Consider the following 27,871-nt stretch of genomic DNA (forward strand, 5'->3'; position numbering starts at 1 on the left):
GTTATTGCTTGAAAAATGACTTAAACTATTATTTTAAAATAGTTGCTTCTTTCAATCAACTAATCTATTAATCAACTGTTGCAGCTCTGAATGTGAGAAATTCACTGGGAGAAGCAGATAAATAAAGATGGCGACTTCCTTTTTTGCAACAGTGCTCTAATAATAACTGCCAATGTTGTGGGAATCCATTGACCCCTTGTTTCTGAGCCCACCCCTGACAGGTCACTTCCTGTCCCTGGATCAATCCCCTCAGCAACTAATCAAAACAAACACATGCTGCAGCCAACTGCAGTGAGTCCAACCAGAATGTGGACTTCCGTCAACATTCGTCTTTATCAGACATCCTCCTCTCTTAAAAACACAAACGGGCCAGAAAAATAACTTCCCTTTCTAATGCGGTGGGAGTGGAAAATGGTCATGAGAGCTGATGTGAAGTACAGTTCGTTCAAGAGAAATACATCAACTTTTTCTTGTCAAAATGGATTTCTTTACGCAGCCTGTGAACCGCTGTTATCGTCCTGCTGCATGCATGAATAACACCAACAAACAGTGGGATGGATGTGGGAAAACATCTGTAGAAAGTAACTCACCGGTGGTTGGAGTCCACCGTCTTCTCTGTCCAGACTCCCTCTAGAACTTCTAAAGTCTGGTTTCTACACACACACACACACACACACGCGCACACACACACACACAGTTATGCAAAATGTTTGCAATTGTTTTTCCAATGAACAGTAAGTCACACTGCTTTTCTGTTTGGGCTTTTACAAGCAGTATAGGATTTTGATTACTGGGATATTCACGGAGACAAATTGCCTTTCATGGCATGCCATCAGCTCTATATCACATGCTGTTGGAAGACTGGTGCATTATATGGTGCAAACTCGGTCACTTAAACCAGTAGATTTACTCATTACAATTTTTGGATTTAAATGATCATCTTTTATAGGCATTTTACTGTAGGAATGCATGTCAACAAGCACCATGTAATTAGTAAAAGAGTGAGTTTATACACTGATCCGATCCGTACAAGGTGAAAGTGACTCCAATTCTCCAAATCTAAGTTTTATCTTAAATCTCGCAATGATTATGTGAATGAGGAAATGAATGAGTGAATCACAGCAGTGAAGCTCACACAAAGAATCTCGCATCCAAACACAGCCTTCCTGCACGAGACTTCAAATAAAAACAGGAACACACTGTACAAAACTGCATGATTCAGAAGTGCAGGACTTGTATTACTACACACAAACAAACTTTTTCCAATATAAGCACATTTTTTTCGGATGGACATTTAAACCCCAAATAACACTGCCACTGCAAAAACATCCACAAACAATGCCAAAATAATAAAAAAAACACCTCTACACATACAACGCCCACACCCATCAATGCCTACCAGTTTTCCAATACAGGACTTGAAGACCAGCATTGCCACTGAGTTCAGCAAAGTTGTCTGATGAACCTTTTGTGTCCCGAGTTGTCTGAGATGTTGTGTCTGTTTTGCTATCTGGTTCTGATCTTATTATATCTCTCTCTATAGTCTATCTGCCCCTACGACTGAGTGTTTTCCTGTCTGTCTGTCTGTCTGTCTTTCTACTACTCTGTGCCAGCAGTTTCATCAAGACAAGAATTCAGACTCAACTCAACTTCCTGCCTCCAGCACACTTATACTGTATCTGACTCTGACGCATGGAGAGAGGGAAGGAGAGGAGGAGAAGGGAGGAGGGATGGAGCATGCTGCCAACGAGCCGTCAGTGTGTGAGCATGTCTACCCTTCTTTCCCAAACCATTCTGTTTTCTCATGCCTTTCTCCCACCTCTCTCTCGCCCCTCCCTGAAGTGACAGGGTTATAAAAACCAACCAGCCTCCAACACGCACACTCACACACACAAATATACGCCTCCCCAGCTTTTCAGTAATCTTATGTGTTGTCAGTTAGTGGTTGTGGGTCAAAGACAGACTGTTGACTGGGCTGTCAGATTGTCTAAGCCTCTCATTAGCCTGGAATTCACACATGCCTACACACACACACACACACACACACACACACACACACACACACACACACACACACACACACACACACACACACACACACACACACACACACACACACACACACACACACACACACACACAAATTCCTGAGCAACAATTGCGTGCGCGATAACGTAAGGCTTGTATCATGTGGACGCACCGACAGTTTTGTTTTCATTACTTAGAATTCCTGATGGGGGCGACAGAAACTACGCACTATAGCTTTAAGATGCTATGGCTCTAGTAGCAATGTAATGATCCAATTTAGTAGAAATGTGAAGCTGATAAATCATATGATATATTTAATCAAATCTAAACAATCGGAGAAAAAAAAAAAAAGATAAAACCCCAGGAGATAGATAACTAATATTAATTTAATAACTTCCCAATAACATGGTTCTTAACACATCCCAGAAAATCTTTCATTCAGTTTCACCCGTCATTGAAGGTCAGAGTGGAATCACCATGACAGTCACCCTTAAAAGGGGTAAGGTGTCAATATGTTGCTATAGTAGACTTCAACAAGCTTGAACCCAGATTCAGAATATTAAGTGTTTTCCTAAGACATAATGCAGCTGAGGACGAATATCAGTATTGCTGCTATTGTAATTCTGATCCAAACAATGATTAATAATAATGTGGACGTGATTTAAAATCTAATTAGCTCACACATCCAATTCATGAGTCTTTTATTTACATTTATTAAATGTATTTATATGCGTTTGTCCTTGAGGGGGATGTATTTCAGAGAGTCCGTTAACAAATTTACAAAAACACAACAATCATGCATCATGGAACTAAAAAAAATACTTCAACACAACTGACAAGTCAAAGATGGCAACTAAGCGAGAAAGCTTTGCATTACAGGTAACAATAACATGCACAACAAAATCACACAAAAAAGGACTCCGGGGTCTTAAAAATGTAGCTAGTTCTCTATATTCTATGTGAAATGTCCCTTATTATGCACATATGTATGTACACTATCGTTTAATTATGTTTAGGATGAAACTGATCTTACATTTTATTTGAAGTACCATTAAAAAAAATCCAAATTGTCCAAATTATTTTACTTGCAGAAATATAGTCAGCAAATCTTTGTTTTCTTGCCACTGAAATACAAATATATTTGATTTGTAGTGTATATTTTCACAGTAGCAATATCATGTTGCTAACAGAGTACAGTGCATCAAATAATTAAAAAAGTTAAATGTAACGTTATGTTCTTAGTACATGTGTATTAACTGTGTCTGAGAGTGCAATTTCCAATGAGCGTGCTGTGTGTGTTACCAGCAGCCTTTCCTCCTGCTCCAGCCACCTCTGGTCCTCCTCCATCTGCTGTTGTTGTATCATCAGCTGTTCCTCCATTAACAGGCACTGCTGGCCTACACACTGCTGCATGTCTACTGCCCTGTCCTACACACACACACACACACACACACACACACACACACACACACACACACACACACAAACAAACACATACACAAATACATGCATGCAACAAAAGACGAGCATAGCAGCAGACATGCACACCAACAAAGGGACACACACGCGTAGAGTCACAGATGAAGACACACACACAGACACACAGACACACACACTGATGAGTGGTTGAACTTAGATGATGGACACTTAACTACATGTAATGTAATGTTATCTAGATAATAATGTAAATTTGTGGACTGGAGTGGTTATGAAGATGGTACTTTCATTTACAATACTTCCCCACAGATTTGGTCTAATAGCCCCAACAGCAAAATGTATTTCCAGAAAGTAAAAAAGGATCTCAATAGTATTTAACCACTCAGAGTTGGACTTACTTATCCAAGATGTTGACACTATAAAAACTCTTGGAAACTACATACACATTTTTGAAGACTTTAATTATTATTTTGAACGACTGTGACTGAGTGTGACCATACCAATTTCCATAATTCTGTGTGTTTTCATTCTGCCTTGAAACATCTGTGTGTGCAAGTGTGAGTGTAAAATTGGTCTCCTACCTCCATCGCAGAGCCCCATAGTGCCATGTCGTGCGCATGTGGATGGGGGAGGTGCTGTGCGTGCGAGTGTGTGTGGACGTGGTGGCGGGGGTGTGTGTGTGCGTGGTGTGTGTCCAGCATTGCAGCCGGTGGGGGGTACAGGGCGCTGGGCACCGAGGGGAGGGTGTGAGGGCCTGGGTACCCTGCCATCTGATCCAGGGAGGGAGGACAGAGAAAAAGACATGCTGTTAGTCTGTTAAGAGTTCTCTTTTGACTACATCTTCACCTTTTTATCAATTAAAAATGATTTCTCTCAAAATGATCCATCCTTTTAATTTGTGCTTACATATTATACCCTTTATTTCCTATTTACTGTTTAAATTCTTTATTTAAAGCACTTCATATTATCTTTGTGAAATGCAGTTAGGTCAACACTCTCCATGCTAAGAAATGTGCTATACAAATACAGTTGTGTGTCTTACTGCAACCCCAAAACACTGCAACAGCAGCAAAAGAGCAGTCAGCTAAGTGAGTCTGCGTACCTGGTAGTGTCCAGGATGTTGGGGACTGGGATAAAAGCCTTCACTTGAGCGAGGACTGGGATAGCCTGGTCTACTAGGCTACAGACAGAGAGAGAGAGAAAGAGATAGCAGGAAGAGATGAATAGAGGTTGAGTAATAGCAAGACAGAGGGGACAGAAAATAGAAAATACAGTTACAATGCTTGTTCATCTTTTTTCCCAAAACTGAAACGTTAGAAGACGTGACACCGGGTCATTCAGACAATCAACACACAAACCCCTCAGAGCTGTTTGTGTGGCTGGGTTAGCTGTCAATCAAAACAGGGAACACCCACTGGGCTGCAAGTCCAGCAAGCTGTTAGTTGAACTGGCACAAACGACTGTCCCTATAATCAAAACATCGACCGGAATAAACTGTTTGATATTCCTGGACTACTGATCACTGGTTAGATATGATGCAGGTGTGTACATAGAGTGTTATGGCTGCACGTTCACCAAAGACCTCTCTTTCAAGCATTTGCTTTATCTTATTTGGAAAAGAAAGGATGTATTGCTGTTGAAAAGAAAGTGTGTAATATATATTTAGGCTTTTTAATCTGAGTTTATGCTGACTGCTGCTGCCTAAAGGAAACAAATTTAGTAGAGGAGAGTGAGTCTGCTTTTGCTGGGAACTAGTAGCTAAAAACAGAAGTGCTTGGTGAACCCACAGCCTTGTTTCGTCTCTTGTTTCTGGTGATTTGTTGTGATGAAGCTGTTGAAAGTTGATGAACAGTTTCCCCTCTTAGAATGACTGGAGATAGTTGTCTTTATGATTTAAACCTCTCTAACACAAGAGCTCATTTCTAACACAACAATGTTGTAACCTCTACCTTCCACAGTCTCTCATAGTAGCTTTCTCTGGACCACACCTCCGACAGCAAGACAGACACAAAGACACACAGGGAGAGAAACGGAGAGCAAAAAAAGACGGGGAAGGAGGGAGACAAGGAAAGAGAAAAGGAAAAACAGTAGGAAGGGAGGAAGGACAAAGAGAAGCAGACAAGACAAAGAAACTGAAGACGAGACAAACAGGAGCTTTAAAAACTCTGAGATTGACAGACCGAGAGGGAAACATACAGCATGTTGTGAACATGATCAAACATGTAAGGACACAGGGTTCCTTAACAAGAATAAAACTATATCTTGGAAGTTTAAATCTGCCCCACACAGATTCACAGCCCCGTGGTAGCCAATCCATGTAGAGGGAGGTTTCCTGGGGAATACCAAGTTTAAAAAAGGAAAGATAAACACAAGGCTAAAAGACAGACAGACAGACTGGAAGGGAGGTGAGGTTAATGGGACAGGATAGTCACACCAGGATAAGACATACATTGGTTACTATCTGGAGACTTTTGGATGAATATTTCAATGTAAGAATGAATGACAAATAAATAAATAAATAAATAAATAAATAAATAAATAAATAGGCCCAGTCAATGTCATCCAACTGCAGTACTGTAGTGCCAGGAGTATCAGTCCCAGCTCGCCACTTATAGGCAAAACAAGTAATAGCAGCACCAGTTTACACCAACAGATGTGTCAATGTGCGTCATCTACTGGCAAGGAAAATAAGCTGATGCGATGTTGAAATTTGTGCCACCTGCAGGCCATGAGCAGAAACAGCTTTAATAACCGTTTATGCTTTTAACGCTGGTATTATTTTCACCTTGTGACAACTTAGAAAAATTGAAAACATTTCAATACAACTTGTCAATTTATCATCTATTTGACATTCTTTTTTTCTTTTCATTTTCTTTAGCATTTAAGCAAATTGCGCAATTTAAAAATGCAACAATTTTAGGGCAGCACATTTGGGAAACACTGTAATAAGGATTCTTTTTTAAATTAACTTGCTGTTGTAAGCACATACCTCTGTTACTAACATGTAACCATGGCATAACTCCATGAAGAATTTTAGGTATGTTGAGGGCCACAGTGTAATTAAGCTTTTCTTTTTACTCCATGTATCTGGGACACAATTCATTGACTCCCACACAGACTCATCTATCACCATAAGGGTCACAGTGCAGTGAAAACAGACTTACAACAGGAATTCATTCTGGCTGTTGTAAATATTTAACTTGTGACCTGTTTTCCAGCTAAGAACCAAACAGAAGACTGACTAAAGGTATATGTATGTCTAAAGTATGTCCTATACAGCGGTTTCTGTCTCCTGTTTGCTACAGAGATTTCTCACTGGTGCCAAAAGTATCTCTGATTTTAACAGTATTTTTAATTTTTTACATGAAAGCCTGCATTTTCAAGCAAACAACTCATGTTTTAAACACTTTCCCAGCATTGAAAGTCATAATTCTTAGCAGACGCATCCATGTACAGTATGAGGTAGGGTGATGTTACAGCTCAGTGGTAGTAGGACTAAACGCTCAACAGGGTCACCTACTAAAACAAGCTCATGTGTAGAACTACTGGCCAGCATCCAACAGCTAGGTCAAGGTGACAGATGACCAGCTCGGTGTAAACAGGCTTAAGTAGAAACAGATCTTTTAGCTTGCTCTGTATTGTTTTCTTCTCTGGGAACCATCACCTTATCGTGGTGGAGAGGTTTGTGTGTCCCTATGAACCTGAGGGCTGTGTTGTCTGGAGCTTTGTGCTCCTGGTAGGGTCTCCCAAGGCAAAGTGGTCTCAGGTGAGGGGCCAGACAAAGAATGGTTCAAAAATCCTATGAAAAATCGAGGAAGGGATGAAGTGACCCTGCCCGGAGGAAGCCCGGGGCCCCCGTCTGGAGCCAGGCCCAGATGGAGGGCTCGTCAGCGAGCGTCTGGTGGCCGGGTTTGCCACGGAGCCCGGTCGGGCACAGCCCGAAAAAGCTACGTGGCGGACATCCCTCCATCCCATGGGCCCACCACCTGTGGGAGGAACCGCTGGGGTCGGGTGCGCTGCCACATGGGTGGCAGTGAAGGTCAGGGGCCTCGACGGACCAGACCCGGGCAGCAGAGGCTGGCTCTGGGGGACGTGGAATGTCACCTCTCTGTGGGGGGAAGGAGCCGGAACTTGTGCGGGAGGTGGAGCGCTACCGGTTAGATCTGGTGGGGCTTACCTCTACGCACAGTCTTGGTTCTGGAACCATACTCCTGGATAGGGGTTGGACTCTTTTCTTCTCCGGAGTTGCCCAGGGTGTGAGGCGCCAGGCGGGTGTGGGGATACTCACAAGCCCCCGGCTGAGCGCCGCTACGTTGGAGTTTAACCCGGTGGGACGAGAGGGTCGCCTCCCTACGCCTGCGGGTTGTGGGGGGAAAAACTCTGACTGTTGTTTGTGCATATGCACCAAACAAGAGTTCAGAGTATTCGGCCTTCTTGGAGACCTTGAGTGGAGTCCTGCATGGGGCTCCAGTTGGGGACTCCATAGTTCTGCTGGGGGACTTCAACGCGCACGTGGGTAATGATGGAGACACATGGAGAGGCGTGATTGGGAGGAACGGCCTCCCTGATCTAAACCAGAGTGGTTGTTTGTTGTTGGACTTCTGTGCTGGTCATGGATTGTCTATAACGAACACCATGTTCGAACATAGGGATGCTCATAAGTGTACTTGGTACCAGAGCACCCTAGGCCAAAGGTCAATGATCGATTTTATAATCGTTTCATCTGATCTGAGGCCATATGTTTTGGACACTCGGGTGAAGAGAGGGGCGGAGCTGTCAACCGATCACCATCTGGTGGTGAGTTGGGTCAGGGGGTGGGGGAAGACTCTGGACAGACCTGGTAAGCCCAAACGGGTAGTGCGGGTAAATTGGGAACGTCTGGAGGAGGCCCCTGTCCGACAGACTTTCAACTCACACCTCCCGGCGGAGCTTTTCGTGCATCCCTGTGGAGGCTGGGGGCATTGAACCTGAGTGGGACGATGTTCAAAGTTTCCATTGCTGAAGCTGCGGTGAGGAGCTGTGGTCTTAGGGTCTTAGGTGCCTCAAGGGGCGGTAACCCACGAACACCGTGGTGGACACCGGTGGTCAGGGAAGCCGTCCGACTGAAGAAGGAGTCTTTCCGGGATATGTTATCCCAGACGACTCCGGAGGCAGTTGCAAGGTACCGAAGGGCCCGAAGGGCTGCAGCCTCTGCCGTGAAAGAGGCAAAGCAGCGTGTGTGGGAGAAGTTCGGAGAAGACATGGAGAAGGACTTTCGGTCGGCACCAAGGTGCTTCTGGAAAACCGTTCGCCACCTCAGGAGGGGGGAAGCGGGGAACCATCCAAGCTGTGTACAGTAAGGATGGGACGCTGTTGACCTCAACTGAGGAGGTAATAGGGCGGTGGAAGGAGCACTTTGAGGAACTCCTAAATCCGACTAATACGCCCTCTATGGTAGAGGCAGAGCTGGAGGATGAGGGGGGATTGGCATCAATTTCCCTGGTGGAGGTTGCTGAGGTAGTTAAACAACTCCACAGTGGCAAAGCCCCAGGAATTGATGAGATCCGTCCAGAAATGCTTAAAGCTCTGGGTGTGGAGGGGTTGTCTTGGTTGACACGCCTCTTCAACATTGCGTGGAAGTCTGGGACGGTGCCTAAGGAGTGGCAGACCGGGGTGGTGGTTCCCCTTTTTTAAAAAGGGGGACCAGAGGTGTGTGCCAATTACAGGGGTATCACACTTCTCAGCCTCCCGGTAAAGTCTACTCCAAGGTGCTGGAAAGGAGGGTTCGGTCGATAGTCGAATCTCAGGTTGAAGAGGAACAATGCGGATTCCGTCCTGGTCGTGGAACAACGGACCAGATCTTTACTCTCGCAAGGATCCTGGAGGGAGCCTGGGAGTATGCCCAACCAGTCTACATGTGTTTTGTGGATCTGGAGAAGGCGTATGACCGGGTGCCCCGGGAGATACTGTGGGAGGTGCTGCGGGAGTACAGGGTGAGGGTCCCTTCTCAGGGCCATCCAATCTCTGTACGACCAAAGCGAAGCTGTGTCGGGTTCTCGGCAGTAAGTCGGACTCGTTTCAGGTGAGAGTTGGCCTCCGCCAGGGCTGCGCTTTGTCACCAATCCTGTTTGTAGTATTTATGGACAGGATATCGAGGCGTAGTCGGGGTGGAGAGGGGTTGCAGTTCGGTGGGCTGGGGATCTCATCGCTGCTTTTTGCAGATGATGTGGTCCTGATGGCATCATCGGCCTGTGACCTTCAGCACTCACTGGATCGGGTTCGCAGCCGAGTGTGAAGCGGCTGGGATGAGGATCAGCACCTCTAAATCGGAGGCCATGGTTCTCAGCAGGAAACCGATGGAGTGCCTTCTCCAGGTAGGGAATGAGTCCTTACCCCAAGTGAAGGAGTTCAAGTACCTTGGGGTCTTGTTCGCGAGTGAGGGGACAATGGAGCGGAGATTGGTCGGAGAATCGGCACAGCAGGTGCGGTATTACATTCAATTTATCGCACCGTTGTGACGAAAGAGAGCTGAGCCAGAAGGCAAAGCTCTCAATCTACCGGTCAGTTTTTGTTCCTACCCTCACCTATGGTCATGAAGGCTGGGTCATGACCGAAAGAACAAGATCCAGGGTACAAGCGGCCGAAATGGGTTTCCTCAGGAGGGTAGCTGGCGTCTCCCTTAGAGATAGGGTGAGAAGCTCAGTTATCCGTGAGGAGCTCGGAGTAGAGCCGCTGCTCCTTTGCGTCGAAAGGAGCCAGTTGAGGTGGTTCGGGCATCTGGTAAGGATGCCCCCTGGGCGCCTCCCTAGGGAGGTGTTCCAGGCACGTCCAGCTGGGAGGAGGCCTCGGGGGAGACCCAGGACTAGGTGGAGGGATTATATCTCTAACCTGGCCTGGGAACGCCTCGGGATCCCCCAGTCGGAGCTGGTTAATGTGGCCCGGGAAAGGGAAGTTTGGGGTCCCCTGCTGGAGCTGCTACCCCCGCGACCCGACCCCGGATAAGCGGATGAAGATGGATGGATGGATGGATGTATTGTTTTATAGTAGCTGTCTCAATCCTAGGCTTCACACATTCTTACAAGGCTTAGTAGTACATGGAATGAATACATGTGGCTGAATTCAGTACAGGATGCAGACCCATAGCATTATATTGAATTATACTGTATGTTACAGTTGAAGCTCTTTCCTCTTGAACATGACTGAGACCCTGATGGGAGTGGAGAAGTTGTTGCATTACATAACAGCACTAGTTCTGGACTTTGGGTTCCACCTAGTGTTTTTTTTGTTAATTCTGTAAATATTTGCTTTTTCTGGCTAATTCATGATATACTGTATAATGTCTCTACAGTAAGTCCCACGTGTGTTAGATGGGTCTGACTGTTAGCCAATGTATTTCAGATTATAACAGGCATCCAAGAAGAGGCTAGAAATAGGGTGTAATTATCCGAGGACACATCAACACAATACCTGATGCAAACACAAATACCTGTCACTACATTCAATCACGACAGAGGACATTCAACAGCATGTCCAACATAAATAACGCATGCCAATCATGAAAACAAAAACATGCTCATTTACAGTCACTGGTGTTGACAAGAATCATATCAAAAATCACTGCACTCAGTTATAATTAATGATTCAAAGACTGGATTTAGTTTCTGAATCCATTTATCAAAAAAAGTTGCAACATTTTTCAAAATGTTTCGCCAACACTAGGCTTATTTAACTTTGGTTGCCATGTGGTGGGCATGCAGAAAGAAAAGGGATGTGGGTGTGAGGAAAGTCAACGTACCTAGGAATGTTTTCATTCTCAACTTCAATTATTACCTTTTTAGTCATGGATATTTAATATATAAATATAATAAGTTATCATGGGCTGATAAAAATCTAAAATATTTTACAGCTTAAAACTTTCTGAGCTAACTGTATGTGGCTATTAAGTTATTGAATGGCATATTTTTTCTTAGCACAATGTATTCATTAGCATCAATAGATCAAAAATCAATATAATGGTGTTTTTTTTGTGCAAGCCTGGCTGATCTTATCTGGAATTACAAATCTTTGAATCTGAAGTTTCCTTTTAAATCCCCCTGGACATTTATCAAATGGACTACAATCCTAAACATTGCAACTTTTATTTTGACAAAAACACAGAAGTTTGTTTTAGTTATTAAAAAACAACAGCTTTAGTGCAGTTTAACAGTACACCACCTGCCTTCAAGGGTCTGGACATGTGTCTTTCGGAGCAGGGGATGGGAAAAGGTGTATTGGTAGCTACAGGGAGGCTTGGCATTCGACTGGGTGGGTGGTGCTGAGTGGAGGACAGAGTGCAGGCAGAGGGTACTGGGAGGAGTCTCTCTGTGAGGGGGGCAGGAGAGACCAGCGGGGGCCTCCCACATGACAGCACAGCAGGGTGTTGGTGCTGGGGGTCAGAGTGAGGTTGTAGTGAGGTACTGGGATTAGTTTGGCAGCCAGGGTGAAAGCTGCGCAACAAAAGGGTTTTAAGATTAGAATTTGACTTGGGCTGGATGTTTTGGAGGGTGTGGGGGCAAATTGTTGACATACTGCAGGGCAGAGAGTTAAGGTTAGGACTAGACTGGGAAGGTAGTGGGGAGAGCCCGGGATGGGAGTGTGAGTTGTTTGACTTTGGCTGGGATGAACAGAGCAGGTGGCCGTTAGTCGGGGGATTTGTCTCGTGGGGGCAGCTGCCATTGGACAGGCTCTCTGACCTGGTGTAAGGTGGAGAGTAGAAGTTAGCATGAGACTGTAGGGATAAGCTGGCTTTGGATTCAGGATTGAACTTAGTGTTGTACTGAGAGAAAGAGCGACTGTAGAAAGTGGTGTTTTGAAGAGGAGGAGATTGAGGCTGAGGATTGGGAGAAGAGGAAAAGTGATGGGGAAATTGCAGAGATGATGAGTAAAGTGGAGGAGTGGGTAGGTGAGAAGAGGTGAAAGGAGACGAAGGATGGGGGTTTCCAAGGCAGAGGGAAAGCTGTGAGGCAAAACGCTGGTTTTGATGGCAATGGTGGTAAGGCGAAGGAGCAGACAGACAATCCAGACTGAAGGTGGGCTGCAGGGAGGGACGACGGCTGGGCTGCAGACAGAAGGACAAAAGGTAGAGGACGGACAAATGGAAATATAAAAAGGTATCATAGGAGATAGAGATGTGTCGTAGTAGACAGGTGAGACAGACAGGGATGACTTGAAGCACAGACAAAAATATGCACGACTGTAACTAAAGCCATACAGCGACTGTGCCTCTGAAGGCCTAAATATGTAGTGAAAAGACTTTTACAATTTAAATTCCTTTTGTTGTACATGAAATGAAACAAATGCAGCATTCACTAATACCTGCAACCAAATTCAGATAAGGCATAGGACAACTGCATCACTAAAGGCTTAAAATAACAAATCTTATGAACTACTGTTCAAGACATATGGCTTTAGTTGTAACCAAAAGAAGCAGTTAACAGATGCTAACAGCAGGGGCATGGGGGGGCTGTAAGTGAGGGTGAAGCAGCCAGCAGCTGGGGCAACAAGCTGAGAGGTGGGATGGTACTAGTGGAGGTGGGAGTGGGGGTGGGGTTTACAGACTTACAAAAATAACCATTTTAGCAAGTAATTTCATATTTGTAAAAACAAATTATTCACGAAATTCACCATGTTTACACATCTGAAGGGAGCAGTTTGTTATATAAAAAAAATTTAAAATAAATAAATAAATAAAATGCGCTCAAGGGCTTGCATATATGCATATTACACAAACCCAGTAAGTCTCCCTTATTCTAATCTACTAGACTTTAAAGAGCAACTATTATATAGTATTTTCAGGATTATACTATTTACATGCTTTAATGTAAAAAACAAAAAAAAAAAACACTCATACTGCCCATGGCTGCTGCTCCTGTATTCAGCCTCTTTGTGAGGCCCTGTTTACACGTACATGGTTATTTTGAAAAACTGAGACATTTCCCTACGTTTGTGTCCTTCGTTTAGCCTGGTCCTACCAGACTCTCGTACATTTCATGTGTACAGAGAGTCTGGCCTCGCTCCATTGACAAGTGTTAACTTCCTTGAAGGCGGGTACTCTGTTGAAGTTTAAAACTATTGGATCTGCCCAGAGCCACTCTGGATCTGCCATAATCAATCGCTAACTTTTGGTCGTGACGTATGTCATGCGCCCGTGCAACAAGAGGGGAGACCGACAACAACTATCGGCTTATATTTAGCATTAGCATCGCTAGCGTTAGCCTTAGCTAACTCCTTCACCACTAACGGAGCGAGCTGGAAAATCAAACCTTTCCCGAACCCCGTGGGGAGGAGGGCCACAACATCATGGCCACCAACAAAACTCAGAAAATATTGTTCTTGCTAGGGCTTTAACTTCTGGATATTCGGCAGCATTGCTGCCACAACGGACCGAATGGCTTCACTCGCATCTTTCTAGTGCACGTTCTCAGCCACTCCCTCTGTTCGCTGATTGGACCTACACATATTTGACCGGAGAAAACCCAAGAATATACCGCAAACCCAGACGGAGTTCTGAAGGGAAATGAAAATTGAGCGGAAGTAAGTAGGAGGGCGGAGCTAGGCAACCCTTCGTTTACACGCAAACGGAGAATTCGCCTCTGAGAATGAGTCTTTCTAAAAACTCCGGCCAGAGTGGAGATATTTGAAATTTTCGTTTGCACGTTTGCATGTAAACGGAGACAAATGGAGGTTTAGGCAGCCGAGAGAGAGAAAGAGGAAGTGATTCGTTGCTGTTGTTGCTATTTTCGGGATTCTGATTGGCAAACGTGGGCTTGAGCTTCTCGTTACACTGCCACCTACAGGTTTGGCATGCTCTTGACGGCATTCACGGCATATATACACGGGTACATGTAAACCAACACTTTTCTGAAAACTGACAGCTGTGCACAATGTTATTTTTGAAAACGAAGAGGTTGAAATGTCCATTTATGAAAATAGCTGGCCACGTGTAAACGTAGCATGAGACGCTCTGTAGGAACGCCTGTCTCTTTAATCCCTCCTCCCGAAAAAGCTCAGTCTGTTCTGATTGGCCAGCGTGCTTCCTGGAATGTCCGGAGCCTCCGCTCCGTGTTTTACTAGTTGAAGCTGGAGCTACTGCAATGGAATATATAACAGGACTTTGTACCGTGAAAAATCACCAATAAAAGGGTTCTAAACCAAATATTACACAACCGGACATGTCCCAGCAGTAAAGTGACCGGGGTTTGGGGAGAAATGAACAGCATTGGCTGAGATTACAGCTATGTCACGTTAGCATGTAGCTAGCTACTTAATAGTTAGCAGTATGCTAAAGTTAGATTGTAGTGGAACGAAGCAGCACTTTCTCGACAAATAAATCAGCAAATAAAGGCTTTTAAACCAAATACTACTAACAGAAAATGTTTCAGGAGTAATGTGACCCGGAATTGGGGAGAATTTAACGACACTGGCAGCCAAGGTGACATTGTTTACTGCCGTTAGGATGTAGTTACATGGGACAATGTTAACACAGCAGTGGCTTAAAAAAAAACAACACTCCAGTCTTGTCTACTTGGAGCAGATGACCAATCATAGAGGGCCGGCTTAGAGTTGCGTATAATATGTGACCTTTAATATCAACATTAACCTGCCCACCGTAGGAAAGCTGCTTTTCAGAAAATAAAAATAATCAAAATTATTACATGTGCAAAAGTTGTTCATTGGTCCTATATTTGCACATTTTTGTATAAGGGCATTTCTTCCTATAATATGGGACTAAGCTACATGCACCTGACACTCCTTCTTGAAAAGCTTGGATTCAAGAGCTCAAAGCCATACACATTTGTTGGTCTTGAACTTTATTATCATAGTGAGAAAACCCCACTTGACAACTGACTTCAGCAATAATTGAACTTCGACAGGGTCCTGCAGAATGCCTTGTGCGTTCAAAGAGTCAAACCTTAGAGGAAATATTAAATCAAATCAGTTACTAGTTGAATCATTTCAATGCCTTAATATTAATGGTCGCCACAGAATCGTGTGATGCAGCAAAGTAGATGACAGAAAATATATTACTAACTCCACATGAAAGCATATCAGAGAGGCTAACTAAAGAGTGCATGGGACTTGCAAGGGTTAGGGTCAAAAGCACAAACACAGCAGATACTCTTTATTGCTACACCTATTGCACTTAACAAACATACAGACCGAGACACAAACATATGTGGTGTAGTAGTGCCTTACTTTTGGTGGTGCTTCATCAGTCCCTCCAGAGTCCCAAGAAACAGTGACCTGTCTCCTCATCTCCATCCTGCTCCTCTCCTTCTGCTGGAGCTTCTCCTCCTCTAATATAGTGCTGAAAACGAGGGGAAAAAAACAGTACTTTAACTCCACATCCATACACACACACACACACACACACACACACACACACACACACACAAACACATGCTCCTACATATAGGTACACACAACAGGGTTTTTTCTTCAAGAGAGAAGTTGTTTTTAAAACATAACTGTCAGCTTTAGTGGTTTTCTGCTGTCTAGAAATATGAAAAATTCACCGACAACTCCACAAACACACATACATCGTTGAGTATGTCAGAGCTTCATTACTGTGTGCTGTAACACCCACACAAACGCATTTGTACAGAGAGTAAAAACACAAACTACTAAAGTCACAGGAAAAACACATTGCATTTTGTTACTAAATGTCTTATTGCTCAGTCTCTTACTACCATTACAGTTCATCCCACAATACTCAAGTAACTCCTCATCACATGCAGTGAGACAATACAGTAATACAATAATAAAAACAATTCATCTCGCTCTACCTTGCAATAGTGCGGGAATGGTCAGCTATTATAATGAAACATCTACTTTAATTTCAATATTATGTCTTAACAAAGACTAAATTCACTCTAAGCTAATGGTTTCAACGTTTACCCGTCACTGTATATTCACTCCAACTACTGATACCATCTCTTTTCTGTGTCAGGCAAAACTGTTATAGCAAGCAAAGCAGTACATTTATGAGTAATATTGCTTAAGATTAAATTGAATCATATGGAGGTGAAGCAACATCCCACACCCCAAACCCAACATTTTTTAGGTCTAATGTAGCCAAAGATAACACACAGAATTTACTCGCTAAAATGATCCCTACTGACCTGTTCCCTGGGAAAACTGCTGCTAAACCAAACCCAGATTCCCAGAGAAAGGAGCTGCTGCTGAAGAGTTGACGGTTCAACAAAACAGAAAAGTGACTGGTTGAACAATCCAACACACACACACTCTCCACACACTCTTTCTACTCTCTGATCTTCAACAAGGGTAAGAGCTATTTCTAGTATCACCATCATCTGTTGTCCCCTGCCGTGTATGTGGTGTGTGTGTGTGTGTCCTTGCACCTGTCGAAGTCAGTCTCCTGTCAGGTCTTCTTTTCCATCACAACACAACAATATTAGTACTGAAATAACAGTTTTCCACACAAATATTCAGTTAAACAGATCCAACAGCATCTGCAGAGAGTTAAAATATGTTTTTTTAATCACTTCTGAATGTATTTATTTATTACAGATTGCCTTCTTTCAATATAATTGAATGATACAAATTATGTATGTAATTAATTTGTTTGGCTTTAAGATTTACATTCTTTTTTAACTGATCTCCATTTGACTTTTTGATTTTCAAATATTTGTTGGTTTTAGTTTAGTTTTTGTATTTTTAAAATCACAGTTAATTATTTGGTTGCATCTTCAAGTCAAGTCATTGGCAGGTATTATTAGCATTATGTGTTTTTGGTTCATATGAATATAAATGATCTGGATGAACACTGTGCACTAATAGTAGATCCAATCTTTTATTTTTTACTTTACTTAGCCCGACAGTGATAATAAAAAGTTATAAAAGGTTATATTGAAATGAATCTCAGTTCTAAAACTTAATTTATTCCTTTTCTTTGAGTTTAGCTTTATAAGTTTTCATTTTCACAGTAACAGCATAGCAGCATTGTAACTCTTTTTTTTAAATTGAATGTCTATTTAACAAGCAAAGTCATTATAAACCAGTCATGACTACATCTGCCAACCTTGCCTCACAGTTCAACAGTAAATGACATCATGCATGATTATGTGTGACGATAATAACATCAGCACCTGGCAACATCAATGCTGACTGTCTCCTCCCCCACCTACACCACACTGCCACCTGGAATAACAAGGCCTGTTTACATTATGTACTCAGCTTGCTGGGCTGACTGCACAATCTTGGACTTTCAGCACCGCCTTGATTTACTCTGACGTACTTCTCACCTGAGCGCAGCTACCCAGTATCTCTTTGCAGTACAGGACGGACAATTACAGCATCCAATAACTGTTTCAATCTACATACGCGTATATAAATTTTGTTTTAAGACAGACTTGATAAAATGTGAACCTATGTATTAAGTAGGAGACACATTTCTTCCAGAGGATCAATGGAGGACAGTCAAACAACAGACTAGTGTTTATGTTTAAGAGGCATATTAAATCGCTGCTCCGAAACAGCTCTGGATTGAACCCATCAGTACAGTAGCATCCACTGAATGCAGCACACTTGTACACAAATAAACTATTCATTCTATTATAGGCTGACACTACATTTAGAAAGCCTAATGAGACAGAAAGGCACGTAGACGAGACAATACTTTACCTTAGGAACAGGCCAATCCAATAGCACCAGAGTATATCCAGTCAAGCCCTTTTAGGAGAATAAAGTAACCACTAAAATGATAATAAGACAGTGGCTATCAGCACTGATACGTTACTGAAGGTCAACATGAATAACTGCAAAGGATCCCAGCAACGCTCAAAGGATAAAACCTACTACTCTTGGCAGGAAGACTCAAATATACCCTGTTGTGTAGTCCTTCCCCACACACAGACTTCACTATCAGGATAATGTGATCTGAGATTTAGGAGCCTTGATACGCTAGCTTTCACCATGGGAGTACAGCACTGCAGTAGTTCTGCTCGCCTTTTTCCTTCCTTCTTTCATTCTCTCTGTCTATTTTTTTTTGCTCTCTGTTCTTTGGAAAGCTGTAACTCCTGGCTACCCGCACACACACACACACACACACACACACGGAAAACTGTAGTAGTAGCTGAGAGCTGCATATTTGGCAGGAGAGAACTATAATTGATATTATGATATAAAAGCCGGCCAGACCGAAAGTAAACCAAATTGTATAACCTTATACGGCATGACTTTCCCCTATTAATAGCCAGTGACCACAGTTAACGTGGTCAATATTGACTTGGTTTCCAAGACACTGGATGAGGCACATTGAGGGTTCCTCATTTCTTCATGCCAACATATCACAGTCAATTAAAATAAATGTTCTTAAATTTGTCAGATTTTGCACTCAAATGCAGTTCACATGTACTTTTCCACACTGGATTTTCAGCCCATTAAAACATACAAGCACAAACATATTGTACATGTGTCAGGCTAATGATCGGACCTCCACGATGTGGGGGCCAGTACTCGCTTGGAGCCAAAATAAGAAAGCGAGATTATGAGGTCACAGTGAAAGAGGTGAAAGAGGTCAGGAGGAGAGTTTTTTAATTTTTTTAAAGAGCACAAAAAGCAGAGTTTGGAAAGGAGGCAAAGAGTGTGTAAGAGGAGTAGAATTTGTGGAAAAGCTCAAAGCTGACATTGAGAACATTAGCAGTGCAATCATGGCGGAATTTAAGGTGTGAGTCATGCTGGTTTTAAGCAAACTCATAAAACCACAGGGGTTAAATATTCACTCTTATTTTCCGGTTTCTGTGTATGTGAAAGAGAAAGAGAACAAGACAGAGAGAGAATGTGCATGTTGAAGGAAACAATGGCATCTTGCTGTGCTGCTATACCTTGTGTTCTACTTGTGTATACGAGTAGAACATGTTTCAAGCCTCAACATTAACAATATGAACACAAATGACGTACATTGTACCTAGTTTTCTCCAAGTGAATTCAGTTTTGAATGATAAGAAAAGATGTGTGAAACATACCTGTAGAAATATTCTCTCATTTCAACACTTCATGATATCCTGTAAGTAATCTTTCGAGGTAACCGCACTCACATGCAGTAAGTGGTATGTATTGTCCAGACTAAATGACTGCAAAATCTGTTGTGCTTAATTATCCAATTTGGGGAAACTGCTCTGTGTAAAAATGAGAAAGCTAAAGTCTGGAATACCACTGTTTATCACGGTTTAACCCTTGTGTTGTCTTCCTGTCGAGCATGAAAAATACACTTGTTGTCCCTTCTCAATGTTTTTTTTGTTCTTTTTTTCCATTTTTGCAGGCTTTTCAGATTTTTTTCCATTGTTATTCAAGTTTTTATCCTTGTTTTTGTCACTTTTCCCAACGTTTTGTCACTTTTCTCGACATTTTGTTGCTTTTTCGGCACTTATTGCGACTTCCCATATTTCTGATATAAAAGGAATCAGTGCAAACCTGGTATTACCCCAAGGTTCAGCAGTGTACAAGTCTCATCTGAGGACCTTGAGACCATAGTCTCGCTTTGCCAGACCTTCCTCCACAGCGCTGCAAAGGAGGGTCTGGCTAGTCCACACAGCATTCCGGGATGGGAGAAAAACGTGCTCTGGTTTATTGGCATTTCTTTAAACCAATCACAATCGTCATGGCCGGTGCCAAGCGCTGTACGGAGCGATGGTGCCTCTGCCAAATAGCCTCAGGAAGGAACTTGTTTTGGTGGAACATGTGTACGTTCAAAGGTTGTTTTAGTCGTGCAACAGAAAACTCAGATTGGACAGATAGTCTAGCTATCTGTCTGGATTTACCCTGCAGAGATCTGAGGAGCAGTAAATCATAGTCCTCATAAATCTACCAGAGTTTAGAATGCCAACACAAAGAAAGCCCAAGATAACGGGCATCCGGCCTAAATGAGGGACATCCGGCGGAATTTCAGGAGGGACCGGAGCAATCCCGGAAGTGGAACGTCGAGGATATAGACTATTGAGACCCCGACGTTACTTAAATTCACTGGGAAATTCATGTAAAATCTATCTGTGCAAATAAGATTCATTAACTGTTTCCACTTTAGAGTTTTAGGCCCTGTTTACACGAATCCTCTCGCGGGTGAAAACGACAAAATATTTTATCAGATGTGCCTTTCGTGTAGACGGTGATAGCATTTTTGGGGCTTAAAAACACAAAAAAGTGAAACCACCCTCCAGAGTGGAAATCTTAAAAACGCTCCACCGTCGCTTTCCCGTATAAAAGGGTAAAAACGCACTGTGTGTGTGTGCCGCGTGTGTGTGTGTGTGTGTGTGTGTGTGTGTGTGTGTGTGTGGCGCGCCGCGCATTGTTTGGAGCAATAACTGCACCTCCTCGTCTGTCCAAACAAAATTGTCAGCTTTTGTTGTTCGCGTCGGGCTACAAGGGAGAGGAGAGGGAGAGAGGAGGAGGAGAGGGAGACAAGTAGAAGGAAGGTTCTACGCAGGCGCGCGGACTTGGTGGATCGTATTTCACACACTTTTGCAGATTTCCCCCCCATAACGCTTGTCTAAACGCAGAATAAAAAGTGAGAACGCAACGCCACTTTTGTGTTTTCTCTTCAGATCGTTTCCGTCTAAACATAGCCTTAGTTTGTACTCTGCTAGTTGTACTTTTACAGCAGCCATCCAAAACTCACTCTAGTTTTGTTATTTAGCACCAGCACTACTCCCGTTATTACGGTCTATCTTGCCATCAGCTGAAGCATCGCTTCTAAAACACTGCAGGTCTGTTCATGTCTCAATAATTACAAATTGTTGAGTCTTGGTAGCTGGGAAAGCTCTACTTCCACTGTACCCTTACTTACTGCTAATGTATGAAAAAGAAATAGTGCCTACCCTCATTCAATTCTGCCTTCGAAAAATTGTACTAATTTTACTGACTTCTTAAATATCACTTCACCCACTTTAGTTCCGCTGGTTGTCAGAAGTCTTAGATTTAATATAATGCTAATGCTGTTTCTCTGTCTTGAGAGGAGTCCCAACTTTGTTACATAAAGCAGAGCAAAAGGTCTTATCCAACATTACAATACAGAAAGATCTCAAATTTAGTTAAATTCAACTTGTGTGCCTGTTTTGCATGCTGGGAAGAACAATGCTCTGAGAGCTGTGGATGTGATTTTGTCTGTTAGCATTAATTATAATCACACACTGTAACCCCACACTGGCTGGCATAAATCATCAAACATGTCAGGTTTATGGAGTTTTTTCCCTCTCCCCTTGGCACATGATGATGACTGACACCGTGCCCCAATGTTCTTGGTATTTAAATAAAAAAAGAAGCTTAAAATCTTTTTGTCTTTTGAGTGCAACTCGCAGTACATTTGATCAAACATTTCACAAATGGTTAGCTGTCTTTCCCGGTTATTTGCATGACATTATGTGACTCATGAATAGGTTGGACCCTTCCTGTTTAAAAGGGAATATCACAGGGATTCACCCTGGGGCTTACGCAACAAGTGTTTAAATTGCGTACAGTGTTGTCTAGCTCTGCCTTATCTGATCACTACACGCACAGGATATCGTCTCTTGATAGATAAAATCTCTCTCTTTGCAAATCTGTCTCCTCGCAAAGCTAGTAACAAGGCACTGATGTATCTTTTAACAAGGAGGCAAGGCGTGGCCGAGATATCTCATTTAATCCATCTCTGTCATCATCACATCTATGTTACCATGCCAACCATGTCATCAGCCCAAACAGGAGGTAAAGTGAAGTCTGTCAAGTATTTGTTTTGACTCTGTACAAAGAAGCAATCACTATGGAGGTTAAAGTCAGGACTTTGAGGTTTAATTTGAGGGTGTTGAACCATGTAGAAACTGTTGTCCTTTGTATACAAACAAGGGTAAAAATGTACTACGAATCCTAGATTATTCAGCTAGTATGGGTGCGATCAACGCCAAAACACCCTTAGAGGTGAAAGTGATTACGATTGAACGTTCTTCAAATAGTTCAGTAAATGATACTGCTGCAGAAAAGGTATGGGCAAAATGTAATACTTCACATCCAGTAACTGCTGTCAAAAATCTGCACGTTTGGGATATTAAATATGTTAAAATTACAATGTACATTTTTATCTATATAATTCAGATGGAGTGACATTACAATATCTATAGCATGTACCCTCTCACTACACACCACACAGGAAATTACTTCCCCGCTGCCTCCACGAACATTAAAATTGAATGCAGTATTTTAAAGTGGATTAAATCAGAGCACACACAAATCTCCTTCCTGCCAAGACACTGAAATGATCTAGTCTGCCATCTCAATGAAAATAGGAAGGCATGTAAATGTGACCTTAGCTGGATAAAATCCCTGTCTTTCTGCTTACCTACCTGTATCTGACTGTCCATCCATCTTTAATGGTTCATTCTGGTCTGCTGTTTAACCAGCAGCCAAAGACAAAGGCCAAAGTATGTTGCTTAATTTTAAATGCTTAATATTTGCTGTAGCTCTTTGTCTGCTCCGTTCATCTTCTTAGATTACCATGATTAATACAGACAGTGACACCTGGTGTTAGGAAGGCGAAAGAAAACCTTACTTCTGGAAAATATCATTTGCTGTAGCACATTCCTTTATCTTAACTATGACTGGGAAATGAGCAAAGAATAACAAGCAGTAGGATTTACATTGATCAAATATCACAACTGGATCTTTTTTTTTTCCATAAATCATATTCTTTGAGCTTCTTTCAGCCAATACATTACACCCAAAGCTTACTATGAGGGACAACAAAATGCCGGTGCACTCTTCAGCTGAGGTAAAGCATACAGATATAATAATTTAACATTCGCTCACAACGCTGGAGAGATAAGAGCGTTGGTGGTTTGTGTCCTTGAGCAAGACACTGAACTGCTCACACTTACAGAGACACACAAAGACACTCACACACTCTCAAACCACAATCCATTAAGTACCTCAGTTGTGTTTTGAGTTCAGTGAAGCGTGGCCTCTTGCTGGGATCATACGACCAACACTTTGTCATCAAGCTGTAGAGAGTAGGAGGGCATTGAGGGGGCATCGCCAGTCGCTCGCCGTTCTCTATCCTGCCGATGACGTCGTTGTTCTTCACACCTTGGAAAGGCTTGATGCCGAACATTAGGATCTCCCACATACAGACGCCTATGGAAAGAGAGAAAAACTGAAAAAACGCACTCACTATGAGACTGAGACAGCCACCTATTGGCTCTTAAATGCTGCAAAGAGTAGACAGTTAAACAGAAGCCAACCACAAACAACAAACCGACCGTTGCAGCACTAAACATCATAACAAAACTGACATAGAAATGAAGAAAGGAAGAAAACGACACAGACTTAAACTTACCAAACATCCAGACATCACTGGCTGTGGTAAACCGTCTGAAGTTGATTGATTCTGGAGCCATCCACTTAATAGGCAGTTTACCTTTAGAAGCTAAAAAAATCAGTTACACTTTAATGATCGGCTTAGTTCCTGTCAGTCCAATAAATATTAATGCTGATTTCCTCCAAGTGTTATGACAGACCGAAGATGGTTAAAAGGAGACGGTGAAGTGTGCATTTATGGAAACACTGTGCGTGTATAGAGGTGTTGTATTTACCTTTGTAATAAGAGCTATCTTCCATGTATCGAGACAAACCAAAGTCCCCAAGTTTTACACAGTCGACTGTAGACACCAACACGTTCCGTGCTGCGATGTCCCTGAGGAGGACAGAATTAAAATGGAGAGAAAATCCTTGCCACTTTGACATTTATTCTGTTTATCTATGAGACTGGACACTTGTCACATGAAGTAATAATTTACTCTCTCTCATGTCATAAGATCGCTAGTATCCAGCATTCAGCCTTCCAGTAGGTGGCAACACCAGGCTGTGGTTTACAGAAAATATGTATTTGCCGTAAAAGAATATTCTGTCACATTCAACTGCCCTAGATCTAGGGCCCTAGATATACATGATCATTTGTAAACAAAAATTGTTGGGTAAACCGAACCACTATTTCATATGTGATGTTATTTTGCACTGGCCACTTAGCACAACTATTAATTTAGTAGTGGAATACTAGCTTTTATCATTTTAAAATATTCTGATATATTAGAGGTTTTGGGAGACCCCTAATGCATACCTGTGTACAAAGCGCTTGCTCTCCAGATAGGCCAGTGCCGTGCTGAGCTGGTATGAGTACAAGATGAGACTGGCCAAGTCAAGACTGTACTTCCTCACCTGGAGAAATGACCGTAGCTATGGAGGACGGAGAGGAAAAAACACAGACAAAGAGGTGGGTGAGAGAGAGAGAGATCCACAATTTGATGGTGACAAACAGAAGACAGAAACAGGGAAAGACATCAGGAAAAGTAGAGGAGGTAGACAGAGATATGATGAGTGAGACAAAGAGAAATAGAAGGAGAAACCGAGATAGAGGGGTAGAAAGAGAGGAACAATAACAGTTATTTAAACAGTTCTATAAAACAAGCTGTGCCATTGTAACAATAGACAGGAACTATGTGAGGAGTAATTAGAGGGGACATTATCCTTCTTGTCAATAACAGAATGTGTAGAGCATGTGGGTGCGTTTTAGATGGCCAGTTGTCTACTGTTCTGCTGCCTACACATGTAGTGTGCTGCATCATGAGCTCAGATTTGCTTTAAAATGTGCTTATTGTGTGTGTGCTTGGGTGGCTTGTGGGAGGTAAAATGGTTGCCCCTCAACCACAAGGTTGGTGGATCAATCCCAGGCTCCTTTGGCCACATGTCAAAGTGTCCCTGAGCAAGACACTGAACCCCAAGTTGAGCCCCGGACGCTGTATGTATAGCTGTCAACTGCTCCTAATACTTAGGATGGGTTAAATGCAGTAATAGAATGTCACTACATTGTACTGTGTGTATGTGACGATTAAGGAATAAAGTTTGTTTATTAAGAAAACCAATATACAGAACCAATGCAAACAGAAAAATAATATATAAACGTTAAACAAATCATTTGTCAAACCAAAGTAAAAGCAATTTATTAATTAGTAAGGAAGATGTTCAATTTCTTTTTAAAACGCTCCCTAATTTTTTAAACACTTAATTTTCCCCCTGGATTTTTGTCCCCATGCATCTAAATTTTGTTGTGTTTCACGCTGCAAGAAGACACTGTTAACACAGGTCAGAATAATATAATAATAATACAAAGTGAAGAGAAAAATGTAATGGAAAACAAAAAAGGAGCTATGGCATAGAAACTAAAAATCATTTAAAACGCAGTTAAAGTGTTTGCTCTGAAGATGATATTTTTATGATCGGATTTACACCCAAACTTTAAAAATCTAATTTTTCCTCGATAAATTCCCTCTTTCTTTAAACTAATACTAAAAAATATAGCCCTAGGGTCTATGTTTATACTGTACAACAGTCTTTTAACGCATGCACACATCCATGTAAACTAGCAGATGCTGTACAAAACAAAATTCTTATCAGTGTCCTACCTCTCCGAGTGTGCAGAGCTCCATGATGATCCAGACCGGATTATCTGTGATGACTCCCATCAGCTTCACAATGTGAGGGTGGTCAAACTGACGCATGGTCACTGCAGGGAAAGAAGAGGTCAGTTCACAAACAGCTTGCAAGTTTTTCTGTACTAAAATGGTTATTCTGCAAACTCTTGACGGCACAGGTCTTGTTGGCAGGTAACACTTAGAAACACACACACACACACACACACACACACACGCTTACGTGCTTCTTGGAGAAACTTTTCCCTGACACTGTCTGACGTTGAGTTCTTACACGTCTTCACTGCCACAGACAGGGCTGGGTTCTCCTGCAAGAAACCGATCCAAGCGAACCACATGATGCAGCAAATTCACTGTCTTTAAATTCACCGAAAATATTAGATTGAAACTTAATTAACAAGAGTTGTAAGTATATCATGGTTATTCAGTGGCAAGCCCATTAAATCAATTTTCTTCTGTTACAAGTATACTGTATATGTGCAATTATTGTGAGTTCAAGTTCAGTTTTTTTTTTTTTTTTGTCTCGTATCCGTCGCTGAATTGAATCAAAATTGTATCGTGGCAGACTTTGTGATACCAGCAGATATTGTATTGTTGTCCTAAGAATCAAATTTAATATCGTATCATGATAAAACATGTGATTTACACCCCTATGTATAGGGGTTAAAATATGTATAATTTTAACTTTTCCTTTACTTTAAATGTAAGAAGATGAACCATTTTTGTATCTACAGAAGTGTTTGTCACGTGAGTAAAGGGATTAATGCTACAACATGTGCATGGATTTGCTTTCTTGCCACCTGTCAACCCCTTCTAGATAAAGGACCATCTAAAGTGGGCTATTAAATTAGATTATTTCGATATATAAAAGGTACCATATTAAACAGATATTAAACGCTTGTGTGTGTGAGAAAGAGACTACTGTACATACCGGGCTGATGTAGACTCCTTGGTGGACGTCTCCAAACTGACCCTCACCTATGCAGCGTCCCAACTCAATACGATCTCGCTGAATCTCATAGTCCCGTGCTATATATGCAATATACATAGACGTGAACACACACACACACACACACACACACACACACACACACACAGAGAAGACCTTCAGATCAAACACATACATCAGTGCCCACACTCACTTCTTAGTCAGCACTTGCATTTACCCAGCTTGTCAGAGTGCTTTGTCATGTGCAAAGTCTGTTAAAATCGTTCTTTAAAAGGCAAAAAACATACAACGGATTATGTTGATGATCAGCTTTTGAAACAATCCTCCAGCAAATTTCTATAAACGTGAATGAAACAATTTAGACCAAAGCTCACTGTGTTGAACTTTAATTTCATGTGAGCAACATTATGTGGTGCCATCTTTGCTTTTAAAATGTGATTACCCTGCATTTCCAGATGAATAAAGTCAATGCACCTTCCTACTCTGACAAGCTTAGTTTTTATAGCAATCAGCATAGCTCAATGTCAACAGCATGCAACAACAGCATCAGGAAACCACAGCCAGACAGGCCAATGTAACACGGACAAACAACAGCCAGCAACACTCAATGTATATATGAACATGAATTTCCAAATTAAATTAAATGTAATATGGATAAAGTCAGGTGGATTGTATAATGGCAGCAATTCAAAGCTCACAGGCTGATTTAGGACCAGTGGAACATTTGCATAGTACAAAAGAAAGTTGTATCTCTGTTATTATAGTCAGTCAAATTTCTTCTGTACTTTCTGTCAAGTGCATCTAGATAAAATGCACCATTTTTTTAATATACAGTTTTAAGAAAATCAAAAGAATGTCAAGGTCTGTGAAATGTTGGCTGTTGGGAGGCTGGTGGTTTGCTGACCTGACTTAGTCCATATAAGCAGCATGAGCATACAGGTTTCTCTGACTTCACTTTTATACGGTTTAT

At 42.2% G+C, this 27,871-nt stretch overlaps 1 protein-coding gene across 8 annotated transcripts in view; it reads right to left on the minus strand.

Moving 5' to 3' along the window:
• Positions 1 to 27,871, minus strand: part of LOC144519874 (focal adhesion kinase 1-like) — a 72,402-nt gene that overhangs the window by 8,612 nt on the left and 35,919 nt on the right. For 4 of the 8 annotated variants that reach the window (XM_078253370.1, XM_078253367.1, XM_078253366.1 and 1 more), the window contains exons 16-27: positions 26,884 to 26,981; positions 26,176 to 26,260; positions 25,926 to 26,026; positions 24,584 to 24,699; positions 24,060 to 24,160; positions 23,804 to 23,893; positions 23,397 to 23,601; positions 15,679 to 15,790; positions 4,568 to 4,645; positions 4,047 to 4,235; positions 3,331 to 3,456; positions 591 to 653 (exon numbers count right to left, since the gene is read on the minus strand). In XM_078253370.1, coding sequence (XP_078109496.1) covers positions 591 to 653; positions 3,331 to 3,456; positions 4,047 to 4,235; positions 4,568 to 4,645; positions 15,679 to 15,790; positions 23,397 to 23,601; positions 23,804 to 23,893; positions 24,060 to 24,160; positions 24,584 to 24,699; positions 25,926 to 26,026; positions 26,176 to 26,260; positions 26,884 to 26,981 — 1,364 coding nt within the window. Of the gene's footprint in view, positions 1 to 590; positions 654 to 3,330; positions 3,457 to 4,046; positions 4,236 to 4,567; positions 4,646 to 11,137; positions 12,542 to 15,678; positions 15,791 to 18,126; positions 18,351 to 23,396; positions 23,602 to 23,803; positions 23,894 to 24,059; positions 24,161 to 24,583; positions 24,700 to 25,925; positions 26,027 to 26,175; positions 26,261 to 26,883; positions 26,982 to 27,871 lie in introns of those variants that run through there. The other 4 variants (XM_078253373.1, XM_078253369.1, XM_078253371.1 and 1 more) reach the window with 3 other exon arrangements.

This window comes from Sander vitreus, chromosome 6 (assembly GCF_031162955.1).
Source record: "Sander vitreus isolate 19-12246 chromosome 6, sanVit1, whole genome shotgun sequence".
NCBI classification, from domain to species: domain Eukaryota; kingdom Metazoa; phylum Chordata; class Actinopteri; order Perciformes; family Percidae; genus Sander; species Sander vitreus.